We start from the raw sequence: 26,735 nt of genomic DNA, 5'->3' as shown, positions 1-26,735 counted from the left end.
TAACATGGGGCACTGTCCTGCTCCCTGAAGACAGGCATCCAGAGGGTTGATGTGGTGTAGGGTCAATTATTCTGGCAAGCAGACTTCCTGGGAAGCGCTTCGTCCTATGGGATCACACCTGGAGCATACTGGGTGATGCTAAGAATGCTTGGTGCCAGCCTGATCCCTCCATTAGAAAGCCCCTGTCATCTTGCCTTGGTCATTTCAGTACCTTTCATAGAATTTTAAAGCTCTGACAGAGCTGGAAGAAATCTGAGAAGCCCATTCACTTATGTTTCTATTCATTCCTCAAATATTTGTTGAGCATCTACTATGCCAGGTCATGAGCTGCAGGGAACAGAACCAAAGGGATCCCTGATCATGGAGCTAACAGTCAGGTGGCAGTAGATACCTGGAAAACAGGTCTGCAGGGGCGATGGGTTATAAATGACTGTAGGGGTAGGTGACTTACCGCTGCCAGGTGGCTGCTGTGTGATGGGGGTAGGGAGCCTCTCTAAGAGGCGGGACATGGGAGCTTGACCAGAGCAAGCCAACTGTGCAGGGATGGGGGCTGCAATACAAGGAGAGGCAAGAACTGGTGCTGGCAGAGAACCGGGCACCCGCCAGGGCAAGCAAGAAGCCAGTGAGCAATGGAGAGGGGACTATGGGAGCAGCAAGGTGGCTGCTGTGATAACAACCCGCGGAGGCAGTGGAGGTGATGGCCACTACCCCCACCTCTTACTGCAGAGAACATGAGCTCAGAGAGGATGGAGAGGTGCTACTTACTGAGCAACCACCCCGCATCCGGAGCTGTCTACACCGCATCTCAAAGCCTCACAGCCTGCTGTGTAGGAGTCATTGCCCATTTTACAGATGAGGCCAGTGAACAGTGAGGCCGCCTGCCTAAGGGCATAGAGCCACAGGTGGGCAGCAGGGTGGAGCCCAGAGTGATGAGGTTCCCCAACACTTCAAAGTCGCCCCATAGCGAGATAACCACTGCAGAGCCAGGCTGCCTCCAACCTTGGCTCTGACACCGAGAAGACCTGTGACCGGCCCAAGGACCTTCTCCCCTTCGGTGCCTCAGCTTCCCAATCTGTAAAATGGGAATAATGATTGTACCTCTTTCAAATAGGTGGGAATGAAATGAACTAATTTATGTTAAGTACTTAGAACGGGGCCTGACCCCCAACAAGCACTTGATGGTAGGTATCTATGTTTATAGTTCCACTGGCATCGATACTTACACAAAGGCAAAGCTGAGACAGCAGGTCGCCAGCCTCCCGGGCTGGAGTCCACCTCACTCACAGCAGGTTCGGGTGCATCCACTGAAAGGTTACCAGGGCCAGGCGCAGCGGCTCACACCTATAATCTCAGCACTTTGGGAGGCCAAGGCGGACAGATCACTTAAGGTCAGGAGTTTGAGACCAGCCTGACCAACTTGGCAAAACCCCACCTCTACCAAAAATACAAAAATTAGCAGGGTGAGGGGGTGCACGCCTGTGATCCCAACTACTCAGGAGGCTGAGGCAGGAGAATCACCGGAACCCGGGAGGCGGAGGTTGCATTGAGCCAAGGTCACGCCACTGCACTCCAGCCTGGGTGGCAGAGTGAGACTCTGTCTCAAGAAAAAGGTTGCTGGGAGGAGAGGAGGCTTACCTTGGGGCCCTGCACACTCCTTGCTGGAGATGGGGCTGGCTGGGGGAGCTACAGACCCCTTTAGGAGATCTCCAGGTTCCTTCTAACACCTGCCCCAGGACAGGCTCCCGTTCTGGAGTCACTCTCTGTCCCCGTTATCACGGCCCACCCTCAGCTACCCAACCCGAGGAAAGGACCAGTGACCACCCATGGCCCCCAAACATCCCATCCACCTGCACCCTGATATGGGCAGACAGCTTCAGGCTGAACGTGAGGAGGCTGAGCAGCAGCTACGTGCCCAAGGGGCATGGCAGGGCCAAGACTAGGTGATCTAACCTTGCCACCCCACCCTATACTTAGTCCCTGCCTCTGGGGCCCCGATGGATCACTTCAGCACAGGGCAAAGGGAGTTTCCGAACTTCCCAGGCAGATACCCAAAGGGTTAAACTCAGGCTCCCTCCTTCCTCCAACTCAATTCGATCCTTGCTGACTCTGCTCCCCCTCCCTAGCCCCAGCTATTCTGGGACAATGGAGGCAGCAGATGGCCCGAGTCCTGTTCCCTCCGCCCGACCCTCAGGATCTTGGAACAACCCGAAAATCTGCTGCCGCGTCTAAATGCAGGCCGACCAGCAGCCTTCCCTGGGTGGGTGGGGAGGACAGCGGCTGTGGATGGCACCATTCCAGCCCCACCAGGCTGCAGGGCCGGGGCTGCCCTCACTCAAGGCATCCCATAAACCCAGCCCTGGGCCAGCCTAGAAAGAAACGAGGCTTTGGAGAACCACAAGCAGCCGGCTACACCCAACTCGCTGTGTAACCACAGCACGTGGCAGTCCCTCTCTGGACCTCTCCTCCCTGGAAAACAAGGCGCTAGCTTCAGGTGCTCAGTGGTTCCAGACGTCCGCAACACAGATGTGGCCAGAACAAGGTTTCTGATTCTTCAAGGGTGGAGCCCCTGGCCCTGGATGCCTGGGTCAGGACCCTCTGGCCCTTGGGATCTCTCCTCCTCCTTCCCCATCCCGGAGCCCCACTGTGACCCCAACTCTCAGCATCACTGGGCATATGACCTTCCCTCCATGACCCTTCCCTCCCCACCTACGTGCCACCATGCCTGAAATTTCAATATGATCACTTTCATTCATCCATCCCCTCCTTGGGATCCGAAATTCCAAGGGCACTTGCATTTACTCAGTGCCTGCCCCTGGCTGTCAAACAGCCCTTTGGCGCCATTATCTGATACCTGAGGCTAAGTCCCTCTGCCCTGAGCCTCCATTCCAGCTTCCCTGATTCTCTGACCTCCCCCAACCCAGGGCCTGGGGACAGAGGAAAAGAGGAACCACTCCACACCTCACAGCGCACACGCTCACATTTATACATCATGCACACCTGTGCCACACAGCCACAAAAACACACACACACCACACACACGCCTTCATGCAGCATCCACTGAGCCCTTCCTTTCTCTGTGCCAGGCTCTGTAAAACGGTCTTGGCATACATCCTATCATGCCACCAAAAATGACCGCCATCTCCACTGTAATAGACGGAAAAAGACCCTACCCCTGTCAGGAACACTGTGGCTGCTTGTAACAGAAAACTGAACCAAGAGAGACTTAAACAAATAAGCAATTTAATTGTCGTACAGAACCAGATGCAGGAGGGAACGGCTGTGGGTGACTGTCTGGGCCTTTCCTTCATGGTAGCAAGGTGGCTACCCCAGGTCCAGCCATCACACCCACGTTCACAGCGGGAAGATGGGGAGTGGGCTGCAAAACCTTCCCCGGAAATGTCTCCACTGGCTCTGCTTAGTTCCCTCTGGCCAGAGCTAGTCCCACAGTGGCCCCTAACAGCAAGGGAGGCTGGGAAATGAGCAAAAGGGTCATCACGATTGGCTGGGACCTGTCATGCCGCTTCATCTGGGCCCGGGTATGCCGAGGCTCCAAACAAAATCTGAACAGGGGGTGGAGAGCAAGGAGCTTAGTGAGACTGGTCGGCAACAATGGCAGCCACTGAGGACTCTGGATTCTGCCATCCTTCCACCCGCGTCCCTTCAGTGACTTGGGACCCAGTCGAGGGAGGCGGGAGTAGGCAGCTCAGTGCTGGACCGGAAGAATGCCTGAGAGACGGGAGCCAGAGGCAAGAGCCAGGCCCCACCCAGATGCCATGTCACTGCCTAAGGGGCTAGGACCCCTGAGCCCCAGCCCGGTTCTAGTGCCCCCTGCCTTTTTTGCAATTTGGCCTCCTGAAAGAGTCTACCCCCTGGAGCCTCTCTGGCCATCACCTGGTCTACCTGGTCCCTTAACTCCCCTCCCAGGGGCCTGGGATGCCTTCAGTGCCCAATACCACCCAGATCCTGAGCTTGCCAACCACCGGAAGGCCCTGCCAGGAACTGCCTATCACAAGACACTTGCCAGGGGCCCTCAGTGCCACCCTGGGAGCCAAGGAACAGCCAGAAGCCTCTGCCCCAACTTTGCCCAGCAGTTCAGGATTCATCGGGCAACCAGCTGTGGACACCAGGGTGTATCTGGGTAGAGGAGACAATGGAGGGAGCGGAACCTGCAGAGATACCAGAAAAAGACAGGACAGTCACCCCCACTTCTGCTTTCAGCCCGCTCTCCTGGGGGGACGCATGCCACAGACGGTTTGCAGCAGGGTTTCTCCACCAACGCTCAGGGCTCCAGAATTCTTTGTTGTGGCGCTGTCTGTGCCTTACAAAATATTTAACGGCATTCCTGGGCTCTACCCGCAAGATTCCAGTAGCATCTCCCCGAATCATAATAATCAACAATGTCTCCAGACCTTGCCAGATGTCCCCCAGAAGACAATTCGCCCCCACTCGAGAACCGCTAGTTTGGAGAAACTTCAAAGGCCGGAGAAGCCATCAAGAGACCTCAGCTGAGGCCAAGCATCTGACCACATGCCTCTGAATCTCTCTCTCCAGATCCATTTGGCAGTAATCTATGGCTTCTAGAACCTTCAGGCTTACAGGAAATTTAACATTAATTCCTTTTTTTTTTTTTTTTTTTTTTTTTTGAGACGGAGTCTTGCTCTGTCACCCGGGTTGGAGTGCAGTGGCGCAATCTTGACTATGTTTGGATGCCTAGAGTTGGCCCTCGTTCCTCCCATCCCAGGTTCCAGCCCCCAGACCCACCTGGAAGGGTCCTCCTCTGGGGAGAAGGGGCCCTGTAGCTTAATGACGTTGAGTTTCCCCTCAAAGACACCGTAGCTGAGGGTGACCTGGGCAGGGAGATAAAGGAGTTAGTATTGGGGCGTCAGGCTGGGGATCCCCACAAGGGGGCAGCATCCTGGCACAAGCGTTTTAAGCTGCAGGGAACGCGGTGGGGGGGCACGTGAAATTAATTCCCCACTGGCGGTGGGAGCTCCTTACCCCAAGGCACTTTGCAGCCGGACGAGCACTACCACGCCCTTAATCCCATTTGCTCCCTTGACAGCTGGGCTCCCTGAGAGGCTGGAACAATTCCCCCATCTACAGATTTGGAAACTGAGGTTCAACAGGAAAAGGCACCTTTCCAGTCAGCTGCATGCCTGGACTAGAACGGAAGTTTTCTGAGACTCACTGGAGGGTCTCAGCACATCCCTCTTCACCCGGAGCCTCTACTCCACAAGGCAGTGAGGACGTGGATCACGATTTCAACTCACAGGCTGTAGAAGTTTAAGACTGTGGGCTTAGGGACCACCCAGCTAGGGTTCCAGGGCCCCTCTGCCCCATACTAGCTGTGTGCCACGGTCAGTTTAGCTCACCGGGCCTCACTTTCCCCATCTGCAGAATGGGGATAATGTGAGTACTCACCTCATGTGAATATTGTTAGCAACCAGCGAGTTAAAGAAGGGTGGCCTGGCGCAATGGCTCACACCTGTCATCCCAGCACGTTGGGAGGCTGAAGCGGGCAGATTGCATAGGTCAGGAGTTTGGGACCAACCTGGCCAACATGGTGAAACCTTGTCTCTACTAAAAATACAAAAATTTGCCGGGCATGGTGGTGTTGTGCCTGTAATCCCAGCTACTGGGGAGGCTGAGGCAGGAGAATCACTTGAACCCGGGGGGTAGAGGTTGCAGTGAGCCAAGATCACGCCACTACACTCCAGCCTGAGCAACAAGAGTAAGATTCCGTCTCAAAAAGAAAAGAAGAAGGGAAGGCCCCCAGTGCGGTGCTTGGCATTGTGGGTGCTCAGGATACCCTAACTATTAGGATGCCCTGGTTTGGGCTGCCCCAAATCTGCCTCCCGTTCCTGGCTTCAGGCCCTGCCATCCTAACGAGACCAACCTCACGCCCCAGTTCCAGGTCTGGCCAATCAACGCTAACTCCACGCGCGGGTAGGAGACGGGTCAAGTGACCCAAGCCCACTCAGTCAGACCAATGAACACCAGCCCTGGGATCTGAAGGGGGGAGGAGCTCTCCTCCCTCCGACCGCAGGGAAAGCTGGGCTGCCATCTTGCCTGCATGAAGCCTGAGCCTGCCTGAGGACGGGGCCAACTTGGGGGACAGTGGATGAGACAGGAGAGAGTCTGGGAGGCCGTCTGCCCGCCTAGACCCCGCCAGCCCTCAGCTTCTCAGGTATGTGAGCCAAGCATCTCTTCGGGTTAACCAGCCCATGTTGAGTTCGGTCGGACTGTTGGGCAGGAGATCTCAGGGACACTCTCAGCCAGGACCGTCTGCAGAGTCAGAGGCCAACCTCTGCCAGGCAGAGCCAGTTGGACCTGTGTTACCTGCCAGGTGGCGGGATAAGGGTCCCACTCCTCCCCCAGCCTAACATCCGTTCCCCCTGAAGCCACTTCCATCCCAGTAACCTCCGGGTGGGAAGGAACAGCGCTGCGCCATGGCTAGGGACGTTTTGATGAAGGAGGGGCTCCCAACGAATAAAAGCAGAAAGGGCCCCCTGGCTCCCCGGGAGGCATGTGGGGAGGCTGGAAGAGTGAGGAGTAGAGCCGGGGGTGGGGGCAGCGTGCTGGAAACCCGAAGACAACCTCGTCTCACGTGTGCAGGTCTCTCTGGCCGGCATTCGAGGACCAGATCAAAGAATGTCAGTTTCACAGATGCTAACCCTCGAGGGTTAGAGGTGACGGGGTTGAGTCACTGTGTGCCCTTAGGGGGTCCTTTGCCGCCCTAGACCTCAGTTTCCCCGTCAATAGGGAACAGTCAAGCCCCATAATCTAGAGTTCCAGGTTTCTTTCAAACACCGGAAGGGAGGGTTGCGGAGACTTCGTGCCTCACGTCCCTTTGGGGGAACCCCTCCTCTCTCCTGCTTTCCATTGCTACCTGCCCCAAGGCCAGCCCACCTGTTCAGGGAGCTCCGCAGTCCTCAGCAGCTGCAGGGTCTCCAGGTGGGAGTGGAAGCGGGGGCTGGGCTGCAGGCGGCCGCCCAGCTTGCACTCGATGATGTAACCCACGGTGCAGTCATCAGGCAGCCGGATGAGAGCGGATGTGTCCATGAAACGGGAGCCGCTGAGGGACAGAGCCAGACTGTAGACACTGGCCCGGGTCCTCCACATCCAGAACCCCCACCCTGAGAAGGCCCTCCTCCGCTGGCACAAGCTGGCAGAGCAGACCACCTGCCTCCCGGACACTGCATGACCTTGAGCAAGTCAGGAACCTCGGGGAGCCTCAGCCTCAGTCTCCTCTTCTGTGAAATGGGGACGCTAACGGCCCTGTCTTCACAGGGCTGTCGTGAGGATTAAATGGAGGAATAGGAAGGTGAGGCCCTTTATAAATGTAGCTTTCCTTCTCTCCCTGTCTGGTCATTCATTCACTCATTTATTCATTGTTGGGCTTGAGGATCTACCTGGTACCAGAGACCATGCTAGGGCTGAAGATACAGAGATGAGAAACGCTTCCTGCCCTTAACAGCAGCCCCCATTCTGGAGGGAGACAGAGCAGGGAGGAAGTCTTTCAGAATAAGAAAGTGGTGCTCAGTCCACGCTGCCTGGGGGTATAGGGAGAATCAGGCAGGCTTTCTGGAGGAGGTGGCAGCTTTTTTTAGTTTTGTTTGTTTGTTTTGGTTTGGTTTTTTCGAGACAGATTCTCCCTCTGTCGCCCAGGCTGGAGTGCAGTGGTGCAATCTCAGCTCACTGCAACCTCTGCCTCCCAGGTTCAAGTGATTCTCCCGCCTTAGCCTCCCCAGTAGCTGGGACTACAGGCATACGCCACCATGGCCAGATAATTTTTGTATTTTTAGTAGAGGCGGGGTTTCACCATGTTGACCAGGCTGGTCTTGAACTCCTGACCTCAAGTGATTCACCCGCCTTGGCCTCCCAAAGTGCTGGGATTACAGACATGAGCCACTGCACCTGGCCTTCCCCTCCCACCCGAGACAGTCTTGCTCTACCGCCCAGGCTGCAGTGCAAGCGATGCTGACGCACCACCTCTTCCTGGAAGCCTTCCCTTCTGCCCTCAACCAGATGGCCCTTCCCCCTCCTCTGAAGGCCCTTACATTTGGCCTTCACCTCCCGTGTGGCACTGACCAGTCAGAAGAGGGCCGCAAATAGCAACTACCAGAGCCAGTCTGGACATTTTCTCATTGACCCGTTACCACGCCATTGGCCATCGTATGATCAGGTCCACATGCAGATGCGGGGGACGGAGGCACTTGGAGATGACATGACTTGCCTGTGTGTGGCAGCGTGCACTCAGCCGTGCAGCCCCTGAGGGCAGGTGGCAGGTGGCTTGCTCACCACTAACTGCCGCTCTGACACACGTGGATGAGGAGCAGTTTCTCCTGAGCTCACTCAAAGCCCTTCCTGCTGCAAAGGCCCCTCCTGTACCCCAGCGGCTAGCCCCTCCCTGCCTTCCTGCCCACACCTGGGTCTCTGCTTACCTGGCCCACGGAGCCATCTTCAAAGCCAGTTTGCGATTGATGCAGAAGCCAGCGCCCCCGGTGGCGAACCAGAACTGTACCAGCCTCTGAGGGGGAGGAGGGCAAAGGGGCAGGGTGAGCCTGGCGGGAGTTGGCGGGGAAGGGACACCCCCAACCAGCATGGCTCAAAACCTCTATTTTGACTCTCACTAGAGTCTTGCTACATCGTGGCATTATCGTGCCATTTTATAGATAAGAAAACAGAGGCCCGAAGTCACACAGCTAATTATGAGTGGTGAGGTCGCTGATCAGACCCAGGTCTAGCTGGATTCCGGTTAAAGGGCACATGTGCTGTACTCACCCGGCCGCTGTACCCTTTCCTCTGAGAAAGGTCTCTACCTCACTCCATGTGGCTTCGGACGGGCTGCCAAACACAGCACCAACCCTCCTGGGCCACCGTAGCGGGCCTAGGTTGAAGGGGCCTGGGTGCGCACAGAAGAGCCGAGGCGGGGAAAGGCAGGCTGGGCCGTGCCAATACCGATCACTGGCACTTTCCTTTTTCTTTTTTTTTTTTTTTTTTTTTTTTGAGAGGCAGAGTCTCACTCTGTCACCCAGGCTGGAGTACAGTGGCACCATCTCAGCTCACTGCAGCAACCTCCACCTCCTGGGTTCAAGCGATTCTCCTGCCTCAGCTTCCCAAGTAGCTTCAGGCGTGTACCACCACATCCAGCTAATTTTTTGTATTTTTAGTAGAGATGGGGTTTTTCTATATGTTGGCCAGGCTGGTCTCGAAATCCTGACCTCAGGTGATCCACCTGCCTTGGCCTCCCAGAGTGCTGGGATTACAGGCCTGAGCCACCGCGCCTGGCCTCGGATCACTAACACTTTCTAGGGTTGACTTCATGCCAGGTCCCATTCCAAGGACTTGGATAGATGACCTCATTGAATTCTTTCTTCTATATTCACAACCACTCTGAGTAGGGGCTGTTATTACCCATTTCACAGATTAGGAAACTGAGGCACAGAGAGGTGAGGTGACCTCAAGCAAGGTCACACAGCCAGGAGGTGGCAGGGCTGCCAGGTACAGCCAGAGAGTCAGAGGCAAACTCCTTAGGCAGAAGTGAGTGACCAGCGATGCGGTGCTCTGGGAGCCTGAGGGACTCCCTGGCTCCCCTGGAATCGCTCACACACAGAGCCCCGAGGCCCAGAAGGATTTAATTAAGGCTCAGAGGCTGATTAGCTACTGATAATTAAGGCTTTGTATTTTCTGCTCTTGGTTTTCCTAATGAAGCAGATGGTGACCTGGGGAGGGAGGGTGAGCCCCGCTGTGTGCCCAGCTCCTGCACCAGGCACGGTCTCTAGAGAGGGACCTCCCAACCGTTTCCTGAGGCCAAGGGAGGCCTAGGGCCTGAACCGCTCTAACACCTGATACCCAGTGGGCCCTGGGGACAGGGAGAGAACCATGCAACATTTGGGACAGACTTATACTAAAAAATTCCTCATTATTTATCTGAAAGTCAAGTTTCACTGGATGTAGTGGTTTTTCTTTTTCTTTTTTTTTTTTTTTTTTTTTTTGAGATGGAGTCTCACTCTGTCCCCAGGCTGGAATGCAGTGGGGCAATCTCAGCTCACTGCAACCTCTGCCTCCTGGGTTCAAGGGATTCTCCTGCCTCAGCCCCCTGAGTAACTGGGACTACAGGTGCATGCCACCATGCCCAGCTAATTTTTGTATTTTTAGTAGAGACGGGGTTTCACCATGTTGGCCAGAATGGTCTCGGTCTCTTGAACTTGTGATCTGCCCGCCTCAGCCTCCCAAAGTGCTGGGATTACAGGCGTGAGCCACCGCGCCCGGCCCTATTTATTTGTTTTCTAAATCTCGCAACCCGAATCAGTGTCCATCCAGATCTGGAACTAAGGCTGGTGTGGGGTCCCCTGTTGTGCCAGGTGTCAACCCTTCAGTCACAGGCTAGTGGAGGTGTCTGGAAAAGAGGGTGCCCAAGGCGGGGAAGGGTTCTGGGGCCCAGGCAGCAGCATCCATCACCCAGCCCACAGTATTCCAGCAATTTTTTTTTTTTTTTTTTTTGAGATGCAGTCTCACTCTGCTGCCCAGGTTAGAGTGCAGTGGTGTGATCTCGGCTCACTGCAACCTCCACCTCCCGGGCTCAAGCGATTCTCCTGCCTCAGCCTCCCGAGTTGCTGGGATTACAGGCGCACACCACCACGCCTGGCTAATTTTTGTATTTTTAGTAGAGACAGGTTTCACCATATTGGTCAGACTGGTCTCAGACTCCTGACCTCAGAGGATCCACCCACCTCGGCCTCCCAGAGTGCTCGGATTACAGGCTTGAGCCACTGCACTCGGCCATTCCAGGATTTTAACAGTCTGCACACCTACATGGTGACGCCAGGTGGCTGGAAGCCCTGCTGCAGGGTCACGCAGCCTCAGCTCACCTGGGTGCTCCCTGAGTGACCAAGACAAGCCGTGGCTCCTGGGGGACGGAGGCCTCACTATGTGCCGTCTCTGTACCACAGCTGCATGAGCTCAGTCTCATTTCACAGAGGAAGAGACTGAGGGTCAAAGAGAGGAAGCCACCAGCCCAAACCCACAGACATGGAGCCAAACCTGAAACTCAGAACCCCTCTTACCATCTCGAGCACATCCTCACCTCTGGGACCGGCCCCACCCTGGGACCAGCGGGCCAAGGGGCAAAGGAGGAAGAGAGGGACCCACCGTGCGGTTGTGGGGCTGCGGCTCCGAGGCGTGGATGGGCCGGTTCAGGCTGGGCCTTCCCACGTAGACATCTCGGGCCAGCGGGAAAGCCCTCAGCAGCTGCAGCAGCGCCCGTGCGTTCACATAGTTATCATCATCCACGTGGCAGAACCACCTGTAGGGATGAAACGGGGACAGTGAACTTGTTGGTTGCGGGGGTTCCAAGCCAGGGTCCCCAAGCACCCCTACAGTCGGCCAACAGTGACAGAGTTCAGGGTAGGGGTGGGGGAGGCTGGCATTTAAGGCATCTGTTTGGCGCCAAGTTGCATATTGTTTAAGATTTTGAGGATGGTGTCCATTCCACAGATGAGGGCCAACACCGAGAGGCTAAGACACTCGCCCTGGCCAGGCACAGTGGCTCACACCTGTAATCCCAGCACCTTGGGCGGCCAAAGCCGCTGAATCACCTGAGGTCAGGAGTTCAAGACCAGCCTGGCCAACATGGTGAATCTTCATCTCTCCCAAAATTGCAAAACTTAGCCAGGCATGGTGGAGTACCCTGTAATCCCAGCTACTCGGAAGGCTGAGGCAGGAGAATCACTTGAATTCAGGAGGCAGAGGTTGCAGTGAGCCGAGATCCTGCCATTGCACTCCAGCAGCCTGGGTGAAGAGCAAAACTCTGTCTCCAAAAAAAAAAAAAAAGGACAGTTGCCCAGGGTCACATAGCCAATCCTGAATGGCAGGACTGGAACCCAGCTGGACTTCCCAGCCATCTGCCCACTGCCTGCTAGGGGAGTGGGGGCTGAAGTCAGACCCCAGGAGGTCTCTGGGGATAGGTGTCGTCTGGGCCCAGTGAAAATCACCCCTGGGACCTATCCCCAGAGACCCAGGAACACTCACCTATGCCCACTGGCCAAGAAGGTGTCGAACTCAGCAGCCATCTTGCAGGACAGAGCTGGGTGACTGTGTTCTGCAGAGCAGTTGGTGACCACAAGGTGGGACCCTGGAGAAGTGAGGAGGAGTCAGGGGACCCTGCGCAGCTCCCACCTCACAGCCCGGAACACAAAATACAGAGCAAGGCTGGGCTGCAGGGAGTCTGGATCGGCCCACCCACTCCCATTTTACACATGGTAACACTGAGGCCGGGGAGGGCAGACCTGCCCGGGACCACAGAGCTACTGGACAGCAGGTTGGGCTGGGACTCAGGTGTCCAGGGCCTTGTCCAGCACAGCACCTCCCCACACCTCCCCACACCCACACCCGCACCCACACCGGTTTCCAGGGAAGACGCCCACTGCCCTCCTGGGCAAAGGGGAATCCCCACGTGCCAAGGGTGGGCAGCCCACTTCCTGGGAACCCTCAGGCCAGGACACAGCCCCCTCCCCCAGCTGTCCTGGGCACCAGCTGAAGTCCCCCACCCCACCCAGGCCAGGCAGAGTTACCCAGTCTCTCCCGGAGGCTTTTGTCTGGGCTGTCGGTGAAGATGAACGTCTAGGAAGGAGGAGAAGGGGTCAGGATTCCCATCAGCCAAGGGAAGCGCCAAACCCACCCACAGCCCACCACCACCGGGCCCCAGATGGACTGTACTCCCTCAGTGACAGACACACCCCTCTCCTGGTCGCATGCTCCTTTAGGACAACATATAACACACACAATCCAGCTTTTGTAGACACACAACTTCAGGGTGCACACAGGCCACCATATACACATACACACTCGCCTCCTTTCCAGAGCGGCACCACAGGGACCTAACCGTAGCCACACACCTGGGCAGCACCTCACGTTCTCCTATCATGCACACGGGCGCATACATGCACACACACACACACACGCATATATACACACGTACACACGCTTACACACATTTACACACACACTTACACATATACATACATACACACACATATACACACAGTCACAGCCACACTTAGCCCCTCCACAATTATATAACACAACCCTAAACTCATTATCAGGACACAAACTCTATGTGAACAGACCCACACCCAGGGACACTGTGCCACTAGGGAGACATCACACTTTCACAGCCATGCAAGCCTCCTGTGCCAGCCGCCTCAGAGGCTCCCACAGCCCAGTCCAGCTCCCCCAGATTGGACAGCGCCCCACCAAGATCTTCCAAATGCTCTGTCTTTAGCGACCCTCAAACCTCACAAGGCAGGTGTCACCTGTTCCCTTCCCAGACGACAAAAAGGAGGCTGAGTGACAGACCAGGGTTGGCAAGTGCCGGCTGAGATTCAAACCCACAGGCTTCGGACCTCTCCCTGCCGCCTCCCAGGCAGCTAAAGCTGCTCAGCGCCCTACATAAACCAAAGCCAGACTCTGAGTGAGAGGCAGAGGCAGCACCAGGACACCGCAAGACCAGCCAGGCTGGGGACTGCTGTCCTTCCCGTTCCAGGCCCGGCCCAGCATGGGGAGAGCTGCTCGGCTGCCCAAGTGGGTCCTCTCACACCCAGTGAGCACCCAAGGGTTTTTGAGAGTGGCCCTGGCCCTGGGACTGCCCTGGCCAGGACCCCGTCCAAGTGCCCCACCTAATGTTTAAAGCCTCCAGACTCTCTCAGCCCCCACTGGGGCCACACGTGTGGCCTAGCCCTGACCTCCCTCCAAGCTGTCTATCCACCTCCAAGAGGTAGGTAGTTACAGAGTGAATGTGGCCCCTCCGCGCAGGGGCATTGGGAGGTGACCTGCTGTGATGTTAGCTGTTGGTCGTAAGGCTAGTGCTACTGGTTGAATAAAAAGGCAGATTGTTTCGACGATGATTAGCATAGGAATAAGTGGGGTAGGTGTTCCTTGGGGTAAGAAATGGGCTAGAGAGGCTTTTGTTTTAAATCGAAATCCTGTGAGTACAGTGGCTGCTCATAGGGGAATTGCTATGCCTAAATTTCTTGATAGTTGAGTACTTGGTGTAAGTCCAAGGAGGTTATTTAAGGCGATAAGGGTAATTAGTGCTAAGAGCATCAGGAATCGAGTTCTTCCTTTAATATTATGAACTAGGCCGGGCGCAGTGGCTCACACCTGTAATCCCAGCACTTTGGGAGGCCGAGGCGGGTGGATCACAAGGTCAGGAGATCGAGACCATCCTGGTCAACATGGTGAAACCCTGTCTCTGCTAAAAATGCAAAACATTAGCTGGGCATGGTGGCACGTGCCTGTAATCCCAGCTACCTGGGAGGCTGAGGCAGGAGAATTGCCTGAACCCAGGAGGCGGGAGTTGCAGTGAGCCGAGATCGCGCCATTGCACTCTAGCCTGGGTAACAAGAGCGAAACTCCGTCTCAAAAAAAAAAAAAAAATTATTATGAACTGTTGTTACTTGCTTTAGTGGAAATTGAATTAATCATTGTTGGAGCGAGGAAAGTCATTTGTTGATTAGGTTATTAGAAGGCATAATCAATGTAGTAGGAAATAAAATAATATTGCTAGGGGGATTCCTAAGATTGTATTTTGAAAGAGGTGGATAGATTTTCGTTCATTTTAGTTCTCAAGTTGTTTTGTTTTTGTGTTTTAATTTGATGATGGGGTGGTGTGGAAAGTAAAATTCAGCATTTTTAATTGAATAATATAGAATAAGGATACAGCTATTGATAAGATCACCACTGGTCATGTTGAAATATCTAGTTGGGGCATTCACTGTAGAAAAGTTCTCTCAATCTTTAACTTAAAAGGTTAATGCTAAGTAGCTTTACAGTGATACAATGTATAGATATGAGGCTCAGACTTCAAAGTCTTTGAAATACAGGAATTCTAGAACGATGGGTATAAAGCTATGATTTGATCCGCGCATTTCTGAGCATTGCCCATAAAATAGGCCTGGTCGTATAGAGGCTAGTATAGCTTGATTTAAACGTCCGGAGATTGCACCTGTTTTAACGCCTAGTGATGGGACAGCTCATGAGTGTAAGACGTCTTCTGATGAAATTAGCACACGGATATCTGCTTCTATTGATTGGCAAGGTTGTTCGGTTATCTACTTCAAGAGGTCAAAATTCGCCGGGTTCAAGAAAATATGTTGGTATAATATAAGAATCAAAAGCCAAGTCTTCATAGTCTGAGTATTCGTAGCTTCAGTATCATTGGTGACCAGTTGTTTTAAAGGTTAAGTAGGGTTTATTAATCTCGCCTGTTACGTACAGGATACGTAGGGATGGGAGGGCAATTATAGTAAGAATAACGGCAAGTAGGCTAGTTCAGATTATTTCCATTTCTTGAGCGTTTATGGTGCTGGTATGGGTTAGCTTTGTAGTAAGCATTAGGGAAATAATGGCACCATAGGCAACATATGGGACTAGAGAGCTAATTAGGAAAATAATTATGAGGGTCTGATCATGAAAAGCAATTAGTTCTATAATGGGGGATGTAGCGTTTTGTACACATAGTGGGGCTGGGTGAGCCATTAAGATGTATAGAGTTTGGTCTATAATTTAACTTTGACAAAGTTATGTAATTATTTTACTAATATCTTATTGATAAAGTCATAGGGTCTATGGGATAGGCTTGAAACCAGTTTTAGGGGGTTCAGATCTTTCCTTTTTCACTTAAAGATTTTTACGTAGGTAGACTCTTCAAATGTGTGATGAGGAGGCGGGCAGGCATAGAGTCATTCTAGACGGGGAGATAGCTGCCCTATAGTTGAAACTTTTCGTTTTGAGAAGCCTTCTCAAATTATGAAAATTATTAGAATAACTGCTGTTAATGAAATGAATGAGCCTACAGATGAGATGATATTTCATGTAGTTTATGCATCAGGGTAATCAGAGTATCATTGGGGTATTCCAGATAAGCCAAGAAAATATTGTGGAAAGAAAGTTAAATTTACGCCTACAAATATAGTAGTAAAGTGAATTTTAGCATAGGTCTGGTCAAGTGTATAACCCGAGAATAAGGAGAAGCAGTGAATAAAGCCCCCTATGATAGCAAATACTGTTCCTATGGATAGGACGTAACGGAAATGAGCTACTACATAGTATGTGTCGTGTAAGACAATGTCTGATGATGAGTTGGCTAGTACGATTCCTGTTACCCCACCTACGGTGAAAAGGAAAATAAGCCCAGGGCTCAGAATATTTCAGGAGATCATTTAATATTACCACCATGCAGCGTAGCTAATCAGCTAAAGACTTTTACTCCGGTGGGGATAGCAATAATTATAGTAGCTGATGTAAAATATGCACGTGTATCTACCTCTATCCCTACTGTGAATATGTGATGGGCCCATACGATAAATCCTGGGAAGCCAATAGATATTATAGCTCATACTATTCCCATGTATCCGAATGGTTCTTTTTTGTTGGAGTAATGTGTGACAATATGTGAAATTATTCCGAAGCCTGGTAGGATGAGGAGATATAATTGAAGGTGCCCAAAAAATCAAAATAAGTGTTGATACAGAATGGGATTGCCATCACCAGCAGGGTCAAAGAAAGTGGTATTAAGGTTGTGATCAGTTATAATACAGTGATTCCGGCCGCTAGAACTGGGAGGGAGAGCAGAAGAACTGCCGTAATATCAAATGGAAACGGGTGTTTGATACTGAGGTATGGCTGGAGTTTATGTTGATAATTATTGTGATAAAATTAATGGCTCCTAAGATAGAGGAAATGCCTGCTAAGTGAAGGGAAAAAATAGTTAGGTCCACAGAGGCTCCTGGATGCCACGTATTTCCTGCTAGGGGCAGAGAAGCTGTTCAGCCAGTTCCAGCGCCGGCTTCCAGTGTTGCAGATGCAAGTGGAGAAGAAGTGATGGGGAAGAAGTCAGAAGCTTATATTATTTGTTCGGGGAAATGCTGTATCGGGAGCACCAATTATTCGAGGAATAAGTCAGTTTCCAAAGCCCCCGATGATGATTGGTACAACTATAAAGATTATAATGAATGCGTGGGAGGTAACAATAACATTAGAAACATGATCATTGTCTATTAGACTTTCTGGTTGACCCAGTTCTGCTCGAATTAGGAGGCTTAGGGCTGTTCCTACCGCTCCTGCTCATGCAGCGAATAATAGGTATAAGTGTTCCGATTATCTTTACGGTTAGTCGAAAGTAGCGATTTGTGAACATAGGTAGAGAAGGGTCAAATGGCTGAGTAAGCATTAGACTGTAAATCTAAAGACAGGGGAATATCCTCTTTTTACCAGTTCCGAGGTGATATATCATATTGAATTGCAAATTCAAAGCAGCAGCTTCAACCCTGCCGGGGCTTCTCCTGCCTTTTTTCCCTTATGGCGGGAGAAGTAGATTGAAGCCAGCTGATTAGGTTGTTTAGCTGTTAACTAAATTTTTGTGGGTTAAAGCCCCATCAAACTAGAAAGGGCTTGGCTTAATTAAAGTAACTGATTTGCGTTCAGTCGATGCAAAATAAAGTTTTGCAGTCCTTACAGTAGCACAGAAATGAAGTACAATTTACTTACTAAGGGCTTTGAAGGCTCTTGGTCTTGTTAACCTAAATTTCTAGTTTATTAATATTAATGGGGTTGTGGGCAGGAAAAAGGCGGAAGAAATGATAAGGGGGGGAGAAATGGTATTGGCTTTATGTATTCGAGTTGTCAATTAATTTTTGTATTACATGTGGGAAATATTGTTATTGAAATGGAGCATGTTAGGTGCATATAAAAATAAAAGTTTATTGTTAGTATGGCCATAGAAAGGGGGATAATAAGATTATTATTTTTTGTAAGTTCTTGTATGATAGCTCATTGGGGGAAAGCCTCCTAAAGATAGTATTATTAGTGGAATAATGGGTATTATTCATGTAAGTTTGTTTTAGGTATGTGGTAGTGATAGGCTTGTTACATTTGAGTTTAAGTAAAATATTATGAATACAGAGATGAAGAAGAGATAAATGAGTAGGCTTAGAATGGTAACACCTGGGTGGTCATATAGTACTGCTATTATTCATCCTGTAAGTGAGGAGTGAGCTAAGATTTTGCATAGTTGGGTTTGGTTAAGTCCTCCTCAACTGCCTACTATAATTGATAAAATTGAGACTGGTAAGAGGGTGTTTATATTGATCGATGGGAAGATTTGGAATATAAATGATACAGGGGCTAGTTTTTGTCATGTGAGGATGAGTATGGCGGGCATTAGGAGAATGCCTTGGGTTACTTCTGGGAGTCAGAAGTGAAGGGGTCTACTCCTAGTTTTATTGCTAGGGCTACTAGTATTGTTGTAGATAAAATTTGGTTTAGAGATGGGTTAACGGTTCATTGTCCCGAGAATAGATTGTTGAGGAGGATCGTTATGAGGATTATGGATACGGTTGCCTGTATTAAAAAGTATTTAGCGGCTGCTTCCGTGGAGCGGGGGCTTGTGTTTTTGACTAGTATTAGTACAATAGCTAGTATATTTCGTTCTAAGCCCATTCAGATGAGGAATCAGTGTGAGCTTAGTATTGTGATTACAGTTCCGGTTAAAACTCTAAGGGAAATAATGCTGTAGGCTAAAGGATTAATTAGTACAGGAGGGATTGAACAACATTTTCGGGGTATGGGCCCAATAGCTTATTTAGCTGACCTTACTTAGAACACGGTGTAATAGGTAGCATGGAGAGTTTTGAGTTCTCAGGTACGGGTTCAATTCCTGTAGTTCTAGAAATAAGAGGATTTAAGCCTCTATGATTTACCCTATCAAAGGAATTCTTTTGTCAGACGTATTTCTTATGTTTGGGGTGGGATGCCGGATGTTAGGATGGGTATTGAAATGTATCATATACATAGTGCTAGTGTAAGTGGTAAAAAATTTTTCACAGGAGGTGTATTGGTCATAGCAGAATCGAGGGTATGCTGTTCGAATTCATAAAAATGGGGTGGTTAAAAGGAGGGTTTTAGCGATAAAATTTATTGTATAGAGTTCTGGTATAGCTGCAGTATAAGGTGTTGCTAGAAAGATTGTAATAGTTAGGGCATTTATGATGATGATATTTATATATTCTGCTATAAAGAACAGAGCGAATGAGCCCGCAGCATATTCAATGTTAAACCCTGAAACTAGTTCTGATTTGCCTTCCGTTAGATCAAAGGGAGCTCGGTTGGTTTCTGCTAACGTGGACATAAATCGTATTATGGCTAGGAGTCATGATGGCAGTAGAAGTCAGGAGTGCTGTTGTGTTGTAAGAAGTGAATGTAGGGCTGGGTGCGGTGGCTCAAGCCTGTAATCCCAGCACTTTGGGAGGCCGAGGTGGGTGGATCACGAGGTCAAGAGATCGAGACCATCCTGGTCAACATGGTGAAACCCCGTCTCTACTAAAAATACAAAAAATTAGCTGGGCATGGTGGCGCGTGCCTGTAATCCCAGCTACTCAGGAGGCTGAGGCAGGAGAATTGCCTGAACCCAGGAGGCGGAGGTTGCAGTGAGCCGAGATTGCGCCATTGCACTCCAGCCTGGGTAACAAGAGCAAAACTCTGTCTCAAAAAAAAAAAAGTGAATGTAAATTAAATGAGCCACTTAGCAGTAGGGATGATAGTAGAATAATAGCTAGGGTGACTTCACATGAGACTGAGCTACAGCTCGAAATGCGCCGATTCGTGGGTAGTTTGAGTTGGATGCTCATCCGGATCATAAGATTGCGTAAACAGCTAGACTTGATGTGGCTAGTATAAATCAAGGGCCTAGGTTAAAGTTAGAGGATAAGGTAAGGGGAGGGGCGTTCACGGGAGAAGAAGGATGGAGAGGGCTAAGGTCGGGGCGGTTACGTACAGGATTGTAGTGGATGTGGTGGGCAGTAGGGGTTCTTTTGTGAAAAGTTTTATTGCACTGGCAATTGGTTGAAGTGTTCTGTAGGGGCCTACAGTGTTAGGGCCTTTACGAAATTGTGTATAGCCTAAGATTTTTCGTTCTATGAGTGTCAAGAATGCTATAGCAACTAAGGCAGGAATAACAGGTAGGAGTAAATTAATTATAAACACGTTGTTAAGTGGAACTGAAGCTCTGGTTGTAAAGTTGTATGTAATTGCTGGGCTCTGCCATCTTAATGAGCCCTGTTCTTGGGGGGAAAAGTAATAATTTAAAAGATTAAGATAATAATCATCTGATTTGTGAGGGCGCTTTGTGAAGTAGGCTCTATTTCTCTTGTCATTTCGTACTGAAACATTTAATGGATAGAAACCGACCTGGATTTCTCCGGTCTGAACTCAGATCACGTAAGACTTTAATCGTTGGACAAATGAACCTTTAAAAGCGGCTGCACCATTAGGATGTCCCGATTCAACAGGGAGGTCGTAAACCCTATTGTCGATATGGACTCTAGAATAGGATTGCGCTGTTAACGCTAGCGTAACTTAGTCCGTTGATCAAGTTATTGGGTCAATAAATGTAGATTTACTTAGACTAGCAAGTTCTTGGTATATGTTTTTCGGGGGCTGCGTTATACTCCGAGGTCATCTCAACCGAAATTTATAATACATAGACGGTGGGTTAGTGCCTGTGGGTTTTTTGTTTTGTTGTTTTTTTTTTTGTTTTTGTTTTTGTTTTTGAGACGGAGTTTCGCTCTTGTTACCCAGGCTGGAGTGCAATGGCGCGATCTTGGCTCACCGCAATCTCCGCCTCCTGGGTTCAGACAATTCTCCTGTCTCAGCCTCCTGAGTAGCTGGGATTACAGGCACGCACCACCATGCCCAGCTAATTTTTTGTATTTTTAGTAGAGACGGGGTTTCACCATGTTGACCAGGATGGTCTCGATCTCTTGACCTCGTGATCCACCCGCCTCAGCCTCCCAAAGTGCTGGGATTACAGGCTTGAGCCACGGCGCCCGGCGCCTGTGGGTTTTTAAGATACTAGTTTGTATTATTAAATTGAAGCTCCATAGGGTCTTCTCGTCTTATTTAGGTATATCCGCCTCTTCACGGATAGGTCAATTTCACTGATTAAGAGACAGTTAAACCCTCGTGTGGCCATTCCTACATGTCCCTATTTGGAGAATAGGTGATCATACTATCTTTGCACGGTCAGAGTACCGCAGCCGTTAAACGTGTCACTGTGCAGGCAGTGCCTCTGATACTGGGGATGCTAGAGGTGATGTGTTTGGCAAACAGGCGGGGGTAAAGTTTGCGGAATTCCTTCCACTTTTTTTAATCTTTCCTGGAGGCATGCCTGTGTTGGGTTAACAGTTTGGGTAATAGATTCGTTGAACTGCAGGGTATAACGATTGGGCTGTTGACTAACAGTACTCGTTTCGGTCTGACATAAGCTTACGCTGGGAGAATAATTTCATATTACTTATATTAACATTGTTGCTTCTATAAAGTAACAGATTCGTCCAGTGTGCTTTAGGAGTTCAGTAGAATGAATAGGATGAAGGGTAATGGAGTATTGAGCTTAAACGCTTTCTTAATTGGTGGCTGCTTTTAGGTCAACTATGGTAGTGAAATGTTTTACTCTTTATAAAAGGTGATTTCCTAGGGTCGAAAGAGCTGTCCCTCTTTAGACTAACGATTAGAGTCACGGGAGGATTAAGTAGTTCTGTAAGTAAATTTAAGGTTGAACTAAGATTCTGTCTTGGACAACCAGCTGTCACCAGGCTCGGTAGTTTGTCGCCACTATCCGTAGATTTTCCCGCTATTTTGCCACATAGACGGGTGCGCTCTTAGCTGTCCTTGTGTAGCTCGCTTGCTTTCGGGGGGCGTTGCTGAAGGTCTCTACACAAAGCTATTTCTAGTTAATTCATTATGCAGAAGGTAGAAGGGTTTGTCTTTGCTTCTCTATGCTTTATTGGGTTTTTGTCTTTCCCTTGCGGTACTATATCTATTGGGCCTAAATATAATTTCCATCGCCTATACTTTCTTAACAGGTAAATGATTTACTTATTGTAGTTAAATAATATATTTATATGAGGTTGGGGCTGGAGTTAGCTCCAAGTGATCAGTTATTGGTGAGATCTTCTGGGTGTGGGCCGGATGCTTTAGTTTAAGCTACACGTATAGTGCGTCCAAGCGCACTTTCCAGTACACTTACCATGTTACCACTTGTCCCCTCTATATCAATGGGTAGTGGCTTATTGGCAACATACTTTTATGTGATGTTTGAGGAGGGTGACGGGCGGTGTGTGCCTGCTTCATGGCCTTTATTCAGGCAAGCTCTCTATTCTTGATTTCCTGCTAAATCCACCTTAGGTCTTTAGATTTCATAAAGGCGCCCATCTGTCTCCTAGTCCCAGCACCTGGTTCTCCTCAGGGAGGTCCAGGCAGCATCCACCTTCTGAGCCTCTCCCTGGGGTCTGTCTCACTGTCAGATTTAGCTAATGCTGGAGGTCTCTGGATGTCCTCGGGGGGAAATGTCGCTGGTCTGAGCCTAGGCCCTGGTCCGCTTCTCCACGAAGCCCACTCCCTTGACGCCATGCGGCCTCTCGGCTTTAACCATCGTCAGGGAGCTGGAGACTCGTGTACGCCACCAGCCCTAGCCTCTCCCTGAGCTCCAAACCGTCCGATCCCCCCAGCCACCACATCTCCACGATGTCTTAATGCATCAAGAATGAGCCCCAGGCTCTCCAAGATCCTCCTCCCTCTCACTGGTTGGGACCCAAAACCTCAGAGTCCCCGCCCCTCCTCTCTTCCTCTCACACCTCCCCCAAGCCTGTCAGCAACTCTGCTCACCAGCCTCCAAACCACCTTGGATGCTGCTCTCCCTCCAGCCCACCCGGCCACCCGGAGCCCCACCGCTCTCGTCACCTGCTGCCTGCCTTGCTGCAGGCCCTCCTCCCTGGCATCCCTGCTCTGTTCTGCCACCACCCCCAAGTCTGTTTTCGACACAGCCCCAAGGGATCCCATAAACGGAGCCAGGCCTTTCCTCCCCTGCCCCCAGCAAACTTTTGCCACCAAACAGGTACCAGGCAGTGGAGCGCGCTCTAGTTTGGAGCATGGGCCAAATGGGCTGAGGAACGTTTCCTGGTGAAGACCTAATAAGCCCAAATAAAGCAGAAGAATAGGCACTTTGGGAGGCTGAGGCAGGCGGATCACTTGAGGCCAGGAGTTCAAGACCACCCTGGCCAACATGATGAAACCCCATCTCTACTAACAATAGAAAAATTAGTCGGGTTGGTGGTGCCTGCCTGTAATCCCAGCTACTCGGGAAGCTGAGGATCGCTTGAAACCAGGAGGCGGAGATTGCAGTGAGCTAGGATCGTGCCACTGCACTCCAGCCTGGGCAACAGAGCCAGACTCTGTCTCAAAAAAAAAGCAGGAGAATGCAGCAGCCATGAGCAGAGGGAGGGAGGGAGACCAGAAGGGGAGTCCAGGTCCAGAGCGGGCGGGGGCATGGGAGAGGGTGAAGCTGGTGCTTTCAGTCCCCGGGAATCCCGAGGTTGGCCCAGAGCACTGGGCAGAGTTTCCTCAGAGCTGAGGGCTGCATTTGATTTGTTTAAGGAGAGGGCCTGCCAACAGTGGAAACTTCACAGGCGGCCGCAGGAAACAAAGGGACACCAGCCTGCTGGGGTAGGGGAGGGGTGGCTGGGGACCATCTGCTGTGGAGGAGGGGAGCTGTGGGGCCGCTGCTACCTCACTGTCCCCCCGCCCCCGCCCCCTGCCCACAAAGGGAGGAGAAAGGCTCCCCTTGAGTGCAAAACCCGCCTCCCCCAGCCCACCCCCTCAGCCCAGGACAAAGGCCGGCACACGAGTCCCCGGCCCCTGCCACAAGGCCCACCTGCTACCCGGCCGCCCTTAACCAGCCGGAGGGGCGCCCAGTGCCACAGTTAACCAGCTCATCCCGCCCCGTGGAGACGGGAAACTGCAAGCTGAAAGGGGAGGGCCTTGGCCACAGTCACAGAGAGAAGTGAGCCAAAGGGCGAGAGAGCCGTGGGGTGGCGAGCGAGGACCTCCCTGTCCTCCCACCTCCTCCTCCATCTCGGCATCCTTCCGTCTTTCAACTTTAAAGACAAGACTTCTGGAGTCTGCCCCTCGCCCCTTGGGTCTCACGGAGTGGCTTCATCTCCCACCTCGGCTGAACCTGCTCGGTGTTTGCACTGGGAGGTGGGAACCTCACGGGCACACAGTCGACCTCTGCAGCTTGCCGTGAGGGTGACACGAGCAACCCGCCTGATCTGCAGCCCACAGCTGCCAGCACCCCAGTCCCACCCCACCGCCTGCTCACAGCTGGGACTGAGCTTGGGACACGGAGGGGTTGTGCTTGCCTGCCTCTGCTGCCCGGGTTCTGTCAGGCACAGCCGCCCAGGCTGAAGGCCACGGACCCTCTCCTGTAGCCCAGTGGCCCAGGCCTCATGGGGTTCCCAAGTCTCAGCAGGGAAGAAAGGCGCCCAGACAGGAGCAAGGCTCTAGGTCCCGCTGGGCTCTGACCCCTCAGGCCTTCTGCGTGACGCTGCGCCAGCCAGCCCTTCCTCCTCTCTGGCCTCAGTTTCCCCATCCAGGGCAAGGGCATCACCGTGGTGATGGAGACAGGACAGGAAAAGGCCATGGGCCATGTGAGGCCACGCTCCCGGGTACACAGCCGCATAAACAGGAAGGCCTGCGGGAGGGCCCGCCTCGGTGGCTTCCGCAGGAAGAACCAAGATCTCCCCAGGAGGAGAAGCTGTGTGGGGTCCAGAGAAGAGCTGGGGTGCTCGAGGCCAGCTGGGGAAGCATTAATCCTGGGTGCAAGAGCCAAAATCAGGGCAGGGTGCCCTCCCCAGGACCGCCTGGCCTCCCGGGAGCCCTCTCTCTGTCTTGGTCTTTTAGGAGGCCTAACTGCCTCCGAAGACTCAGTCACTTCCTCCTATTGAGCCAGCCGCCAAAGAGGGGCGGGTGTGTGTGTGCGCGCACGCACGCCCGCCCATTCTCCACCTCCCCAGCAATGGTCCCTAACACGCGGCATCACTGACTTAGCTTGAGGAAGATACTGGATGCGAGGAGGGCAAGGGCTGGAAGGGACTTGGCTTGCCGGAGCCACGCACCCTTGTGACATCCACGCCTCTTGTCATGGCATATCTAGCACGCTCCAGCTCCGTGCGTGTGAGCACGCACGCACACGCAATCCCGCACGCCAGGCAGGCCTCCCGACCTCCCGCCACCACTCCTCACCCTCCACCCTGGCAGCACCTGCTCTCCTTCCCTCCCTCTGAAGCAGCCCCGAAGAAAGCCAGCGCAGGAGGCCAGACGTGGCACCCTTGGCACGCCCGGGCAGCAGAGGCACAGCGGCAGGGGCCGTCGGGAAGCCTAAAAGGATGCCTCCCTCAGAACAGACCCCACCTAGACAGTCTCGCCACGTCTGCCGCCCTCAGAGCCTGGGCCAAGGACCCAGTGCCCCAGGCCCGACGGGGACAGCACCTAGGGCCTGGGTGGGGCAGCCTGGCCTGGGCGTGGGTCACGGTCAGGACCTCTTGGAGGCCTCCATGCCAGCCGCCCAACACTCCCCATTGCCCCCAGTGCCAGGCTGGGCCTGTGAAGTCCCCACAGGAGAAGCTAGGAATCAAAGAACCCCCGGGAGAGACCCAGGAGCCTGGGGCAGGGGCCCAGCCTGGCCCCCAAAAGTGGTGGAGCAGTGGGCCCTGGGTGCACCTGGAGTCAGGACGAGCGCAGGGCACAGGCAGGGCCGCAGGCAGCCCTTAAGACCCGGAAGACGGAGAGGGGAAGAGGATCGCAGATTGGGCAGGTATCGGGCAGCTTCTCCCACGAGGCCATCAGGGACCCCAGCCCAGGAGAAAGGCCTCCGAGAACCCTTTAGGCCAGGGCCCACTCCCAGGGCCCAATGTCACCCACTTGTCACCTGTTCTCTGGTCCTGGAGACCCACGTGTCAAGCAGCAGCTCCAGGCGCAAGCGGTGGAAGGCCCGGGTCGTCTTCACCGCGATGAAGACATCGCGCAGCTGGAGCTCAGGGGGCCCCGGGCTCGGCTGGCTCAGCTCGGGGGTCTCCTGCACCCGCTGCGGGGACAGGTTCAAGTGGTACGGCAGACACAGGAGCCCCATGCACAGGAGGGTGAGGAGGGCTCCAGCCAGGCCCCGCAGGAGCCGGCACTGCATTGGTCGGCCCTGGGACCCCAGGCAGCTCGGCCCCCAAATCCCAGCCAGACGGGGAGGGAGGCTGGTCAGGCCGGGGCTCCGGCAGAGGCAAAAATCTGGCAAGCATCAGGGGCTGGCAGGGAGGGAAGAGGTAGGAGCCGAGACCCTGGACCCGGAGGCTGAGCCATGGCAGCACGATCTGGACCGCGCCAGCCCTCCACCTGCTCCCGGCCGGCCGCAGCCTCCAGGACTGCCGGGCCCCGCCCCGCTCAGCACGAGGGGCGGGGCCAGACGCAGGGAACCCCAGACGGGCGGCGGAGAGGACGCACCAGCCGAGGGGGCAGCCCTGGCTCTGCCAGCTGCTGCGGTGAGAGGAAGTCACCGATCCTCGGGGCGCGGTGGAAGGGAGGGTCCTCCAGGACCATGCACGCCCCCGGAGACCTGTCAGCGTGGCCCATTCAACACCCATTACTCTGGTGTCCTGCTTCGTCCGCCGCCCAGCTTTTGCTCAGTTTCCCTCCGGGATGCTGTCCCCTCCCACCAGCCTCACCCACATTCCCTCCGCTAGGTTGAATTCTATCTGAACTTTAAAGCTCAAGGGTTCCCTTCTCCGGGAAGCCTGCCGTGATGCCCCCTCTTACCATCTGGGGCTCCCGCGGTAGTTCGCTCAGAACCT

The 26,735-nt window shown here is 52.7% G+C and overlaps 1 protein-coding gene and 1 pseudogene across 1 annotated transcript; both read right to left on the bottom strand.

Moving 5' to 3' along the window:
• Window positions 1-269: 269 nt before the first annotated feature.
• MFNG (MFNG O-fucosylpeptide 3-beta-N-acetylglucosaminyltransferase) lies at window positions 270-26,324 on the bottom strand. The gene is made up of 8 exons (XM_003932886.4): window positions 25,826-26,324; window positions 12,576-12,624; window positions 12,034-12,136; window positions 11,155-11,308; window positions 8,445-8,530; window positions 6,910-7,075; window positions 4,762-4,847; window positions 270-4,166 (listed from the first exon to the last, which is right to left on the bottom strand). The coding sequence occupies exons 1-8, from the start codon at window positions 26,078-26,080 to the stop codon at window positions 4,100-4,102; spliced, it is 966 nt and encodes a 321-aa protein (XP_003932935.1). The 5' UTR covers window positions 26,081-26,324; the 3' UTR covers window positions 270-4,099.
• Window positions 19,186-23,970, bottom strand: LOC141582651 (NADH-ubiquinone oxidoreductase chain 1-like; annotated as a pseudogene).
• Window positions 26,325-26,735: the final 411 nt, after the last annotated feature.

This window comes from Saimiri boliviensis, chromosome 21 (assembly GCF_048565385.1).
Source record: "Saimiri boliviensis isolate mSaiBol1 chromosome 21, mSaiBol1.pri, whole genome shotgun sequence".
NCBI lineage: Eukaryota > Metazoa > Chordata > Mammalia > Primates > Cebidae > Saimiri > Saimiri boliviensis.
This window is presented reverse-complemented; position numbering and strand designations above follow the sequence as displayed.

What these genes read in the sequence shown, in the direction of transcription:
- MFNG (XM_003932886.4), bottom strand. Translation starts at nt 26,080, where the DNA reads ATGCAGTGCCGGCTCCTGCGGGGCCTGGCTGGAGCCCTCCTCACCCTC. An exon ending in TTCTTGGCCAGTGGGCATAG is followed by an intron (nt 11,309 to 12,033) that starts GTGAGTGTTCCT and finishes TCATCCCTACAG; the next exon opens with GTGGTTCTGCCACGTGGATG. An exon ending in CCAGAGGAGGACCCTTCCAG is followed by an intron (nt 4,167 to 4,761) that starts GTGGGTCTGGGG and finishes GTATCTCTGCAG; the next exon opens with GTTCCGCTCCCTCCATTGTC.